This window comes from Pygoscelis adeliae, unplaced genomic scaffold, assembly GCF_000699105.1.
Source record: "Pygoscelis adeliae isolate BGI_AS28 unplaced genomic scaffold, ASM69910v1 Scaffold71, whole genome shotgun sequence".
Lineage (NCBI taxonomy): Eukaryota > Metazoa > Chordata > Aves > Sphenisciformes > Spheniscidae > Pygoscelis > Pygoscelis adeliae.
Genome location: NW_008824356.1, coordinates 6781516 through 6796022, shown reverse-complemented (window position 1 = coordinate 6796022; position 14507 = coordinate 6781516). Strand labels below are relative to the sequence as shown.

Here is a 14507-nt window from a genome sequence, read left to right as displayed (position 1 = left end):
TCAAACAAGGCCACAGTAGGAATTAGTTGTCACTGAAGCTCATACAGTTATGGCTATGCATAGGGAGGCTTTGCATCGGGGAGAGGGGTGTAGAGATGGTCTTGTCACTTAAAAAAAGATCTGAAGTCCCAGACAGAGTAGAGAGAGCAAAACAAACAAGGAAAAGTACATCAGGAGCTACTGCAAGACAGATGAACCAGTATGGTATAAATGAGAAAGAGTTTCATGATTTGTCCTCAATAATAAAACCAGATGGTGCGAAGAAGGCTGACCTGGTAACATTTTCCAACTACTCAAGAGGTCAGACACTGTAAACGGGAAGGGAAACATACAGGGTGTTACTAACGTTAGTGAAGAGGTGGAAGATGAGATGAAATGAGTATCAAGGGAATCTGTTCAATGCTGAATATTTCTGGCCTTCAAAGCAAAGTGAAGGATCCTAGCAGCAGAGATGAGGATGGACATCTGATAGTCTTTTCCCTTAGTCCCCACACCACATCCTGCCATAAAATGGAGCTGGAAAAGCCATGGAGTCCACAGGAAGCACCGGCAGACAGAAGATACACTGAAAGACACACTGAAAGGTGAGGTTTATCAGGATGCATGGCCCAAGCACAGAAGGAAAGATGGAGAAAGCTCAGCTAAGTTTCATCTAGTTCAGCAGCTGAGGGTCAAGACAGGGTAGCTTCACACAGTCTACTCTCACAGTGTGGGTGTGCAGGGAAGAAGGAAGCGCAGAGGCAGCCGTTGCAGCTAGAGGGAAGAAATCATCACATCCACTTTGTCAACGCCAAAGAATCTGGGCTGACATTTTTCTCTTCCCAACAGCTGAATCCCACCCTACCAGCTGCACGTCACAGCTGACCTCCAGTCAGGACCTATCTGAGTCAATGTCAGGCGATTAAACTGTACAACAGCAGCTTCTCCCCCTTGTACATATGCAACTTCTCTCCTGGCAGGTCACTCCAACAGCCAGGGGAGCAGAGCAAGCAGGCTCCTCCTCTTACAGCCACGCAGATGGGCACCAGCATTTAGCTTGGTCACAGAACCCAGAAAGAAGGGATCCCACTGCAGTTTCTCTAGAGATCTCAATACATTCCCTTACCAAACTGACAGAGGCAGATTCCTTTCCCTTTCTTTAATCTGAGAAGCGCTGACCTTTAAAGTACAGACCTCTTCCCATAGGAACAGGATGCCTGAAGAGGAGAGAGACAACACATGAAATACCTAGAAGTGTGATTAAATTGGATTGACAAGGAAGTCAGGAAAGATAACAACCATGGGATTATGCTGTCAATTCCAAAAAAGTGCAGTGACTGTCATAGCACTACATCCAACAGATAGAGAGTGGCTGCAGTGCCAGTAAGTCATCATCAACAGCAAAGTACAGTTCTACTTTAAAAAGTGCCTGTGTTGAAAAAAAAAAAAAAAAAAAAAGCCACAAAGAAATGTCCCCGTTACTCAGCAGGCCTGTTCCCTTCTGGGTATCAGGCAGAGTTGCTGACTTCAGTGAAATAAATATATATATATATATATAAAAAAATTACTCCAGCTTTTTCAACCAGTTAACACCACACAGCTCCACACCAAGAAAGGCAGCTGGTGTCTATTAGCATCCCAGCAATGTCACCACTATGGGAGACTGAGCTGGTGTCTCTTCTGATTCAAGAACAATCAATAGACTTGTTAAACTGCAATTAGAAGGTCAGATCCTTCCTTGCAGCCACTCCTTTGCTTTCGCACTGAAAACAACAGGTTTGTGCAGGTGCCAGTGGAAGCAGAATTTGGAAAAATGGGCTTATGTGGGTGCAAGTGAAGGTAGCATTTAGTCTACTGAATCCTTACGGCTGCTAGGAACACAAACAACAGAGAGAATCTATATTGGCTTTGAGGGTGCCACTTAAAAATAGCATGAGACAGCAGTTTAATAAGGTAAAACATATGAATATTTGACATGGCACCACACTGAGATGAACAAAAGGAGAGCCCAGGTGAGGCCGCATGTTGGTTATTCATTATCCAGACTAGATTACTTTTGCTCCCACAATAAGAAGAAGGAATTACCCCCAGCAGTACCAGAGGCAATTGCCTTTATTGCAGCTGGTATCACAATGAACAATATTGTATGTGTCTCCCCTGCACTTGGCTGTGGCTCACCAAGGTTGTGAAGGGAATAAAACTGAGATCATCTTATATGCAATTACATATTCAACATTTTGCCCTTTCCATTGCCAGTTGTTGAGTTTTCCCTCTCATCTAAGAAATTAATGAGCATCCACAAGGCAGGGATGCTGCATTTGTAAATGTCAAACATATTATAAGAACCTAGAGTAAAACAGTCAGTAAAGCTGTTGGACGTCTTGTCTCATTCTAATTCTAAGAAAACGGAGTGTCCCTCTACCTGCAGACTCACTGTCAGCCATTATTTTATTTACAAGCAATTGTTTGCAACAGGAAAAATTATCAGTGCATGGGGAGTTGAGCCAAGAAGAAAAGGAGCAGAAAGCCTCCACTTCCAGGTTACCTATCCCATCCAGGATCAAAGTGACCAGTCAATAGTCTTTGAGAGTGGTTCAGCCTAGGAAATTATAAAATAGATACCTGCTCAGTTGCCTGTGAAGGAATATCCCTACCCTTATCCCCCACCCTTCCAGAGAAGCAACTACAAATAGCAGGAAATGGGCTTTATCAGGTGGAAATCTAGGGTGGATTTTTTCTTAATATATGAGATGCTGATTACCACAGATCACCTATGCAAGTATCCCAAGGGGCAGGGTAAGGAAAGCCTGGTCCATCACTACCCAGTTACAACTTCTTTGTAGAAAAAACTGCAAATCGGGCAGTGTTTGCCACAATTTAAAAAAGAAAGCGCCATCTAGGAATCCAGAGGTTTCAGTTTGAATCTCACGTGAGCAAAAGTCAAAGTGCCTTTGTCAAAAGGGGGAGAACCTGGTGTAAGAGGCTAACACTGGACAAGAGAAAACAAAGATGACACTGCAGTGGAGATAATAGGCAAGAGACAATCTCCATCAACACGCCAGTCAAAGACAGCCGATTTCTAATGTTGACTAGAAGGTAAATAGTAAACTCAAGACAAAAGGCCTATCACAAAGGCAATCAGTACAAAACCTGATAGAAAAATAATACAGACAAAGCTCCTCCAAAGAATCAGCCCTTGGTGGCAAAATACAATCACTGTGGATAGTCCAAAGACAAAATCTGCACGCCAAAAAGGACCGTAGAGAATTAGCACTATACAAGATGGGTGTGAAGCAAAGCAATGAAAAGAAATCAGATGCTAGTAATCCAAAAGTAATGCTATCTATAACTTCTAGCCTCATATAATTATTTTATTAAAGCATTTGCATACTCCACACAGAGATACAGAAATCCCATGAAGAAGGATGAAGTCACAGTGAAACAGGGAGCTGATGTCCGCAGGCAGGAGAAGATGGAAAATGGGATAAACGTGATCTTGGTTTGGTCTCTGGAAGAGGGTGGAGCTTCACTGTCCTCTCATTAAGATCATGGCACGAAAGGGCACCGTGCATTGATTACCACAGAGGATGTGTTCCTTTCCTGGCCGGGGACAGAGTGTACAAGCACTGGGCTGGAGGTGATGAACTCTGTTTAAACACCTGCCTGACAACTTGAGTGGGATTTCAAAGAAGGTAAAGCTGAGAATGTGAACAGGCCTCCTCCAGTAGGCTTATTTAAATCAAGATTATGTCTATTCTGGAGCCTAAAATAGACTCCTTTTTAATCGTGGGCTCATCAGCACCTGGGATTCACCAGCATCCCATAGTAGCCAGTCAGCTATGAGATACGTATCTAACTGCCTCTTTGAAAGCACAGTTACCAAGCCCACATAAATTGCTGTCCTGACTACACGTAAGTTGGGTGAGCTTCTAAACACAGCCATGAGCAATCCAGGTATTTCAAACTCCTCCTCCCCTGGGCTTTGACAGAACGCTTCAGTCACAGGGAGGCAGGGTGCCTCAATCACCTCCACTACAGGAAGGCAGCCATCTATGGGCCACATCACAACAGTTCCCAGAGAGCACCCCTCAAGAATAATTTGGGGCAGGTAGTCTCCAACTTCCAGGGGGACAAAGGCAGGCAGAACATCATTGGCCACTTGGAACTCAACCAGCACATCAGATCTGACCTCCCTAACACAGGGAACCCTTAGTGGCCATAAGGCAGTCCGGATAATGACTTTATGTCTTGTTCTAAAATCCATCAAATCCACAAGTCCAGCATTCCTTACTTCCAAGCCTTCATGATACTGCTCAACCATGACCCAGACAGAAGGCATTGGTCCAATACCAACCATGAAGACCTCCCCTCCATATGGCAATGCCCAGACTCAAGCTCATTTTGGCACATGATATTGGGAAACCAAAAGCTCAGTAAAAGCAAGCTTGGAAACCCACTCTATACTCTAGTCCTAGTTTTGCAAATCCCCCATTTCCAACAAAATATGTGTTGGCTTACAGAGAAGCACATGTTTCTAGCAGTTATACGGGAGCTGTTAGTTTTTACTATTCAGTTGCCTGAAAGAAGAAAAAGAAATCTCCTCTGTTGGCCTATTAATCTGTCATAACAAGATTCTTCATAATTAATTTGTCCCTAACAGTTGCTTTGTAACGGTAGCGAGAGAATATTTCAGGAATGGCAATTACCTCTGGTGTCAAAATGACGAGGAAAACAAATGTTCAACCATCAACAAAATGCAGTGCCTTTTCCACTCCCACCCGATGGTGGGTGACAGCACTGCACATCAGAACTACAGTGCAGTTAATTACTAGGCATGTTGCAATTGAGAATTCATTTCCCCTCTCAAGATGAAATTTGTTCAGCAATGCAGGTGGAAGGAGGGGCATCTGCCACTGGGATGGGGGCTGTGTGGGGAAGTGCTCTTATCTATACATATCTTCTTCTTTAATTTACTACACATACGTCCAACAATTACAAGCAGCGAACACTTCTTAAAAATATTTAAAGGAACCTTCCTTCATTAGCTACACATACGTCCCACCATTTCAAAGATTTTGCAAAAAGACAGAGCTTGACTTCTTTGTTGTTGCTTGCTTTAAACTTAGTATCCTTCAAATAAAAACCACATGCCTGCGTTAGTCTTTCAATACTAATATGAAATATAATGGGTTTCTAGGCTGTTTGTAAATAGAAGAATTCCTTGGGCTGTGAGCTCATCGGATTTCAGCACGTTACAGAACCTGACATCTGACTGTTTCTGGAGTGAGATTTCCAGGAACGAAGCTAAGGCACGCATACTGTGGAGCTCGTCTCTCCAGGTGAGGGCCAAGCTCTGCCAGTGCTGGGAATCCTACTCCAGAAAGGGACTGGGAAGGGGAAACCTGCTGGCTCAGCTGCCATTGACACAGGTGTGCAAAGCCACAGCCTGGAAAAGCAGTCCTGTCTGGGGCTGGCGATGAATCCACCCAGTGCCTGGGTCTCAATTTTCTCAGAAAACTAAGATTGTGGCAAATCTTTGCCACATGCGTTGCTAATGAATGTAAGACGTGGTAGGGTAAGTCTGTACCCAATCTGACAGCAGCATGGCGGGGGCCAGGGAGGTGGCAGCCAGGGCTGAGGCGTCAGTGGGGAGCAGTAAGGGGAGAGCTATGGGCACAGCTGGGGCAGGCTGCAGGAGAATCAGGAGGGCAGGAAGCTGATTCAGGCCTGGTACAGGATGGCAGCGTGAGTGAACAGAGAGCTCAGCTGTGCAGGGCTAGCGAGGGAAGCTGCATGCATTCAGATGGGGATATACCAGGAGAGGTGCATGCGTGAAGCTGCTTCTGCCTCCATTTTGCTCAGTCCTCAGCCAGATTACCAAGCACTTGCTACCCTAAAATCAAAACATAGGTTTAAAAGAATCAAACATCACCCTCACTCCTGGTACTGACTCAATCCCTAGCCTGTGACCTCTGGGGCCAGTGGAGTTTCTCACTCCCCATCGCTCAAGAGCCATCATTTCTTTCTAACAATGTTCCCCAGTCAAGGATCACCACTCCGTATATTGGCAGTGAATAATTCCCAATTCAGACTGCCACAGTAAAACTTCAGCAACAGAAGCAGGGAAGCTGTCCTGGAGAGGAAAAGGAGAGACAGAACAGGTGATACCAGAGCATTCCAGAGATGAAACAGCTCCTGCTGGGCTCTGGAAATGCCTAGCTGTGCTGCCTGACTGTGAACCCAAAGGAAAGGGCCCAAAGGAGGAAAGTGTATCTTCCCTACTTCTCTTCACACAACAGTCCTACGATAAACAAATGGGAGTGCAAAGCCTGCTGCCCTTCAGCAATCCTGCAAAAGCCATCTTGTGTTCAGTGCAACCCTACAATAACAAACAGGCTGCACAGTTACAGAGTTCACAGGCAACTCAAAACAAGTACATTTTCAAACAGAGACTGCAGGGGCAGTAAAGACATTTTAGGAGCTGGGGGTTTTTTTGAAAAGCAATTCTGCTAGTGACCTTTTCAGTGAATTTACCTCTAAATTCAGCAAAGCTGGCAAGACAGTAAATGGATCCAGGCTTGGCAGGAGATGTTTCATAAAGCACTGTGCATGTGTGTATATGTGCAGGCTCACAGGCAGATTCATTGTTAAAGTGAAGCTATGAACAGAGTGGAGGCTGTATAAAGATGACCCTTGTCACTATGTTTATCTGCTCCCTGTGGGCCCCTTCCAAGTCACATCAGCTCAGTACACTGACAAAAACAAGTTGTTACTGGTGTCAGACCTGCCAAGATGATGCTGCTGCAGAAGAAGGAGCAGCAAGCTGCTCTGAATAGTGCACTATCAGCGGAATTTGCAGCCACTGAGACAGGACTCTCAAGTTAAAAAAACCGAAAACAACAACAACAAAAAAAAAGAAACCCCAAACTAATTCTATGGGACCAAAAGTAGGCTTAACTAAGGTAGCAGTGAATGTGATTGCCATCTTGGATTCACTCCTCCAAAGCCATCTTTGAACTTTTGACTCTGTCTTGGAAGTGGCTATTTCAACAGAAGCACTCACACCCTGAACACACAGGCACACGTCTGCAGGCAGACAGATGTGCCTGTCCAGATGTACAAAAATGCAGACACGTGCTCACATCAGCAGATTTCTAGGAGGTCACCTGAACACCCTAGTCAATAAAGTGAAGAGTAGCTTCCAAACCTGGTACTGAACTTTACATTTTGTTTCGTTCCTACACTAAATCAGCAACTGCTCCAACTCAAGAGAAACATAACTTCCTTTCTTCCTAGTCCCCAGGGCTTCCTCAGCCTGGCAGAGTCCTGTCTGGCCCTGGGGCACCAGATGGAGGAAGACAGCAGAGTTCCCTTCAGAGACACCCTTCCCTCAAGTATGTAAACAGGATGGTCCCCACATAGGTAAAAGTGTTTGCCTGGAACCCACTAAGACGCCTTCAATGTTGCCAAGAAGTCCAGAGAAGTGTTTGCAAGACACCACCCACCACAGCAATTCCCTCAACACTGACTTAACAGACTAAATGAAGACACTGGCTTGACAGGTAAGATAATCATGTGCTACCCTCTAGCACATTCTTTTATCAGATACTCTTTGGGGAGAATGTGATAAGGTCACTGGTTTAGCAGAGCAAATCTACAGTATTCAATCCTGCTCTGAAATTCCAGCCTGGCCTGATATGTGAAATATCCTTTGCACGCTACACCAGTCTTTTCACTCCTGTTTTTACATCTCTGTACTCCTAATTTGGGGTCCTTCAAGCTGGTGTTTCATTGCAAGCTCACTACAGTAACCTTAGAAAAGGGAACAGAATCCACAATATGGGCCTTGTTAAGGACTCAAAGGACAAACAAAACTGAGAAACACAGTTTGCCATTGCAAGTACTGATGTGTCTCTATCCCCAAATGAATCTTTTATGTATCTATTTTTTCCTCGTCTCAGATAAGATTATTTAAATTCTCATGCCAGCTGTCTTCCTATTTTTAAAATAGGTAAAGCACTGCCTACCTGTCAGCTCTACTGATTTTACAGGTGGTCTCCCACAACCAAGTCATATAAACTGGCCAGTAGTTCGAGGCTACACAGTCCTTCATTAAGAAAACATCCCTTCTTAGGGCCTGATCCAAAGTCAATGGGACCAGCCTTGAGTTACTTATAGTGGCATCCTAAGCAATTCACGCTTTCTTTTTGTTTCCTTCCTGCTTTACACAGGCCTTCAACCCTCTGAGAAATCCTATGTGCATATCTATTTGCACCACCCACATCTAGGGTGAAAATCTAGGCAAACAAATAAATCTCAACCATGAGCTCTTCAAAGAAGATACCATCTCTTGCCATATCTCTGGCCTTTGCACTGCCAAGTGTTCATTTCACACTGGGACTCAAGGCGTAGTCCAAACGCTAAATAAAACAAGATTATTTCTTCACTTTCCATTTGCTCTTTTTATAGTGCTTCTCATGGTGCAGGCTCCTTGCAGCCTACATCCTTCAAGGGCTTCCTAATGGTTTCCTCACTGTACCGGTTGAGATGTTCTTCAGATATTCCTCTGCCTATTATGCACCTCTTCAGTAGCTATAAGGAAGCAAAGTAATGAGGTCTTCAGGGATTCAAATGAAAAGGGATAGCCCCACCTGGAGGAGAGAAGGCTAAATGCTCCCAAGGCACACAGTTTCACTCCTGCTGGGGAGGTGCAAGAACGATGCAGGACCACTTAGGCAAGTGGTGTGCCTGACACCTCACACTCATGCTCTTGGAGTAAAGCACTTCAGGGGCAGGGGTGCACAGCTAGGAAAAAAAGTGCAATAAATGAGGCACTGCCTCTTTCCCCTCACTTCTCTCCTCCTTCCTCCTCCAAAAATGTCACAGTGAGATGGCCCATCTCTCTGAATAAATCACTGCAGAGGACTGAAGAACATCCTGTTTTATAAGCACACATCCCAAAAAAAATGGACCTTCCTAATGCTACAAAATTAAAACCTAGAGATGCTGTGGCCATAATGTTCAGCTGACACCACTCTAGAAAGCAGAAGGAGGAAAAGGAAGTGTCTTATAATTATAAGATTTATTTTATAGCTTGTTATGTGTTTTCAGCGCAAAGCTTTCATTCTTTATGTGTTGGCAGGAAGTTTGCTAGACAGCAGTGCTCAAATGTAGAGTCATCAAGCCACCAGCTGGCCCTGCTAGTAACTTTTTTAGACTGCATGAGCGTCGACCATGCCTTTTAGATGAAGCGATACCCTGGGGAGCACATAATAGGGCAACCTAAAATGATGAGCTCAGGGACTGTGGATGGGCTGTGAAGCTCTTCACCTCTATTACTGGTTCCCATTTAGCTTGGTGACAGAAAGTCACTGCCACCTAATGGCTATTCCGTGTCTCCTAGGGAAGTTCATTTGCTTCTTCTCGTTCCAGTTCACCACAGGTTGAAGCACAGGCAAAGACAGCCACCACCACACACACTGGCTGTGGTGTAGAACAGCCCACAGTCCCCAATCACAGTTGCCTTTTTGAAGGAATGCCATGGAGAGCTCCTGGGGATTTCTCTTTGCAGATGCAGTCCACCTCCATCATGAAGAAACTATTTTAGGACATAACTTCCTATTATTTAAGGCACACAGTGTTACTGAATCAAGAGGAAAGTCCAAAGACACAGGCTATTTCGTTGGTCTGAACTATCCAGAAACTGTCGGTTATTTTTTAAAAACACACGCACACATATACTCGCTCATTTTCTTTCCAGGATCCTTCAGTCAGACAACTTCACTATGAGAGCTTGTTTTGAAAACACCCACCCCACCATGAGAAGCAAACACAACAAATGCCAGGAATAGCCTCCAAGGAGCAAGAAACCGTATTCTGTATAATGATGGCACAAGGTTACGCCTTCCAAATATTTGCCCAGATACTGACAGCCCAATAACCAGGAGTTTGAATGAGAACATCCTCATTCTGCTCTCAAAAGGAGGAAAGTTAATTAACCTCCCCAAATGACTTTTCCCTGACAAAGTAATTCTGTAGCCAAGTTAATTCAAGAACGGATTCCCACTATCTCCCAAGACACCTTGACCACAGATCCCTTCTCTCCTTGCTAGCTCCTCTCCATTAAAAAAATACCTGTATCCACATTCACAGCAGTAATCTTTTGTCTTACACAGGAAAACAACAAAAAAATGCTCTGTTCAAGATTTTCAACTGCGGCCACTAGTGCCGAAATCTGCAAGATGACCGACCCATTGCAATCCTCTTACTACACTGACAACAACTCAGAAGCCCATTGATGTCAGCCCTTAAACAAACTGCATGTTGTGAGATACCTCCTGATGGACAGCAGGATCAACAGAAATTGATGCCAGCATGTCCTGGTTTCAGCTGGGATATAGCCCAATATATATATATATATATCCCTATATACAGCAATATAGGAAGTGTCAACCAAGACATCCAGGTGCTATGATGAGAGGCACACTCAAAACATCACAGGGTAGGCTGACTTGAAACTGAGGAGACAAACACTCAAGGAGGCGGAAGAATGTCAGAGAAATGCAACCCTCTACAGAATAAAATGGTTTGCTGAGAAAGCAATAGGTAAGGAAATGGCACTGAGCAGGCTGCCCTCCTTCCTCCTCTGACACAGTACAAGCAGGGGCAGAAATGGGAAGAAATGTCCAAGCTTATGTGTGCAAAGATGGCCAGAATCATTTAATGAAATAGACATGAAGTAAAGAAAGCTCATATCTCCCCTAATGCTCCTGACACTAGACCTACAGACATACAATGTCTTGGGGCTAACCATGGCTACCACTGGCCTTGACATCAGTACACTGGCATTATCACCATATGCAGGATAAAGGCAGACACCCCAGGAAAGGATTCTTAAATCAGTAAAAAGATCAAGTTACCTATGTGGTCCAGCCACCAGTGGTGAGATGAAGCAACCGCTGGGATGGACATAAAACCTGACCTTAAGCAGGTTTATCCCTGCTACAGGCAAGGGCAGGAATGGAAAAGATAAGACATCTTTTCTCGTGACTGCTGCTGAGGAAGTGCTGTGAGTGCCATCAGGAAGGTGGATTCTTGTATCTCCTAGCTGGGAGAAAACCAGAGAGAGGCAAACCAACCCCAGGGACACACAGTGAATTTCCAGCTACTGCTTTCTGCCTCATGGAGAGTAGTAAATACACCCCCAATCTGCTGGCTATAAAAAGGTGCTGAGAACTGAGTGGCTGAGAGCATTAGCATCAAAAGCAGCCCATGAGAGACAGAAAAATGGAGTAAGATTTAAGAGAATTCTTTGGAGCTAAGTGGGAACCTGGCTAAAAGCCCCTGGGGAATCCATTTCCTTCTTAATCTGCTTTGCATTTAATTGTTTCCTAATGGCTATGTCCCTGTTTGGCCCCAACAGACTCAGGGACCTGTGCTGCCACTGAGGCTTCCCATCTCTCATCTGAGGCCATGGGTAATTTAGAGGCTCCAGTTTAATGGCTGACTGGGAATCTGTGGAGAACAAGTTAAGCATTATCATTTGCACTGGAATAGCACCCACCAGTATGGTGAATACCAGGAGATGCACAGAAAAAAGTGTTTTTCTACTCTCAGCTGCAAGCCCGTCCCAGACACACATGCAGCTGCACCCCCTCACCAGAAACAGAGGCACAGCAGCTGCACCCAGACCTGCTAGCACTATCTGCGGTTCCAGGGTCACCAAATCCCTGCCTCACAGAATCTCTAAGCACAGCACCAAAAGTGAGGCTGGAAATCAGTAACCAATTCATACACATGCTTAAAAGAAAATTCCAAACTCTCAGCACATGAAGAGAAGGTTAAGCTGGCCTCACTTGAAGGACAGAAAGCCAACAGAGTACAATGAATGGCTGAGAGCACCAGAGATCTATCCAGAACAGAGGCAAGCAGAAGCAACATCTGGATAAGTATCTTTCACACACAACACTTACCTGGGAGGGGCATGCACATCCTCTTGCCCCCGTCCAGTGACTAACCTTTAGTACCAGCTCCAATGGGGGAACTTCTTAAAAGTCATTCTGAGCTACTCTGAGACCAACAAAATCAGCTCCCACAGTGTTAAAAGAGCTGCAAGATGGTAAAGACTTGGTTGCCATCCACTTAGAGCTGCGCTGAGATAAAGGGTTTGGCATGCAATTGCCCAGACCCAAAAAATTCTCCGCTGCCAAGCTGATGCTTTGCTAGCACAAGCACTACAGGGATGTTGCTGAGGAACCCACAAGGGCTGTCACTGTCAGACTCAGTGGTGGCCCTCCATAACACCTGCCAACAGCAGGACAGGCCTCCACATGCCAACGAGTTTTGCTAACTCACACTATGCCTGCACCTACTTCCTCCTCTCTGTCTCACAGCTCATTCCTCTTCATGCAGCCAAAGGCTAGTGCTGGCCATGCCACAGAGTCCTCTTGTGTCATGCTGACGTGCTGCGCTTGCCACTGGCTCTGCCATGCACAGAGGCTGACTCAGCTTGTCTTGGCTGCCAAGCAGGGAGAGCACAGCTCTGTGCAGCGCCAGCAAACAGGGCCCTTTCTGGCTGCCTGGGGCATGAATTGACAAACCATCAAAACCTGCGTGACAGAGGTTAATGAAGCCATGAAGAGACATGGCAAAAGGTCAGGAATTTGCAAGGGCTGCTGCAAACTGCTGTCAAATGACAAGCTGTCCACAGCACTGATAACTCCATAACTTGGGTGTCGCTCAAGAAAGCTACAAGCAGCTCTTCTGCAAACCAGGTTTCAAAGGCATGGGGCAGAGACATGGGCAGATGGAAAGTGAAGATCCAGACTCCAACACATCTGTCTCCAGTTTATGCCAGGGCATTAGTGCCACTCACCTGGGATGAGGCGCTACAGCAGAATGGCTTAGCATCTTTAGACAGGAGAGGATGAGAACAAGCCCAAGGAAGCCTCTCTGCAAACTATCCCAAATACTCTAAGACCATACTGATGATGATGTGGATTTTCTGCCAGAGGAATACTAAAGCATGCTGGAGTCCAATGCCACTGATTTCTACCTGGCCCACCGCTGTTTCCAGCTTTAGAGTCCCTCCAGTCTGAGAGTCCCTGGAGAGCACCACCCCATGCATTAGAACCACACCAGTGGCCTAAATCCTACATGCACTAAGAAGAAAAATGAGGTTAAAGACCTTACTTCAAACATACTATGCAGACTGGCCTAATTCGCCACAAGCTATATTTCCCACTCCAAAGAGGCCCTGAGCTGGAACAGCAGAGAGACCCTGGCTACATACACCACGTGCACTCAACTAAAACTCAATGTCACTCACAGCTCAAGGTATTGCAGGGCTGTAGGCTGGAATGAAAGGTGCAGCGCAGGACTGAGAGGAGCAATATCTTACTTCTCACTAGAAATGCTTTTTCTAGTCATGTTAATTAGCGATATCAAAACACAACAATATGTTTTGCAATGAAATGTACCTTTCTTTGCCCGATTCTGATTTCGTCAGAGATCTGAAAACCTGATTCATCCCTATTATTTCTCCTCCAACACACTCCTTTTACTTAAATCCCTCAGCCTTCACGTTATGGCCATTACCAACCAATAAGCTGCTGAAGAAACCACTGCCAGTCCCCTCCCAGCAGCTGACCTCCACACAACCAGTCTGGGCAGCAGAGAACCAGTGACAGAGCCTAAATGCATCTTATCCCATACACTGAGAACTTGAATCTCTAATGGACATAAGGGAGCACTGGTTGCATCAGGCTACTCTTGCTGAGGGATCTTCTCCATTGGGTGATGCAGGTCCTGCAAGAATCTTATGTAACATGCAGCACAGTTTGCCTCTGCTGCTACCAATTTGGTAGAAGGCATATCGAATTATTAAGCTGACAGCTTGATGGTTTGCTTTACAGCAATGGCTTTGGCAACACACCCGTGCCTTGCAGTTTCCGAGGAACGCAGTCCAGTGCTATCACTTACCTGTGATTTGAGGAAGTCATACTCCTCTGATCCGTATGGGACACTCCGAAGGGAGGTGAGGTAGTCATAGGTGATAACTGCTGTCTGCAAATGAAACCAGAAATGTTGAGCAAGCTCTGCAGTTATCTTGGATCACAACAACAAACCTTCTGTTAGGGAGAACGTATGTAGCTTAGGCTTCAAAGTTTTGGCTCCACAATGCAGTTTACGGTAACAGACTCATAAGAAATTAAATGAAAAGATTTAAATTTCAATGAACATTTATAGAAAGCAGTGCAGGGACCTCATTGACATATAGCTATTAAAAATAACCAACACTTGGCACTCCTATACTATCTTCCATTTGAGAAGCTCAAAGCATTTTCATAATATCTGTACAGCACCTTGCACAGCGGACTCCCATTCTCTGTCAGCTTCCACAATAAAGTCTGCTGCTAGTTATACAGGCCATGAAGACCCTGATTGTGCCCCACCAGTTATGCCATGCTTCATCTTCACACCTCCAACCTGCCTAACCACACTGGTGCACAGTAAGCTCAGTCTGGGTA

At 45.2% G+C, this 14507-nt stretch overlaps 1 protein-coding gene across 1 annotated transcript in view; it reads right to left on the bottom strand.

The window, feature by feature from the left end:
• The window catches only part of ADCK1 (aarF domain containing kinase 1), a 78172-nt gene that overhangs the window by 59691 nt on the left and 3974 nt on the right, over positions 1-14507 (bottom strand). Inside the window, exon 2 of the mRNA XM_009319412.1 lies at positions 13960-14043. Within this exon, the coding sequence (XP_009317687.1) occupies positions 13960-14043 (84 nt within the window). The remainder of the gene's footprint in view (positions 1-13959; positions 14044-14507) is intronic.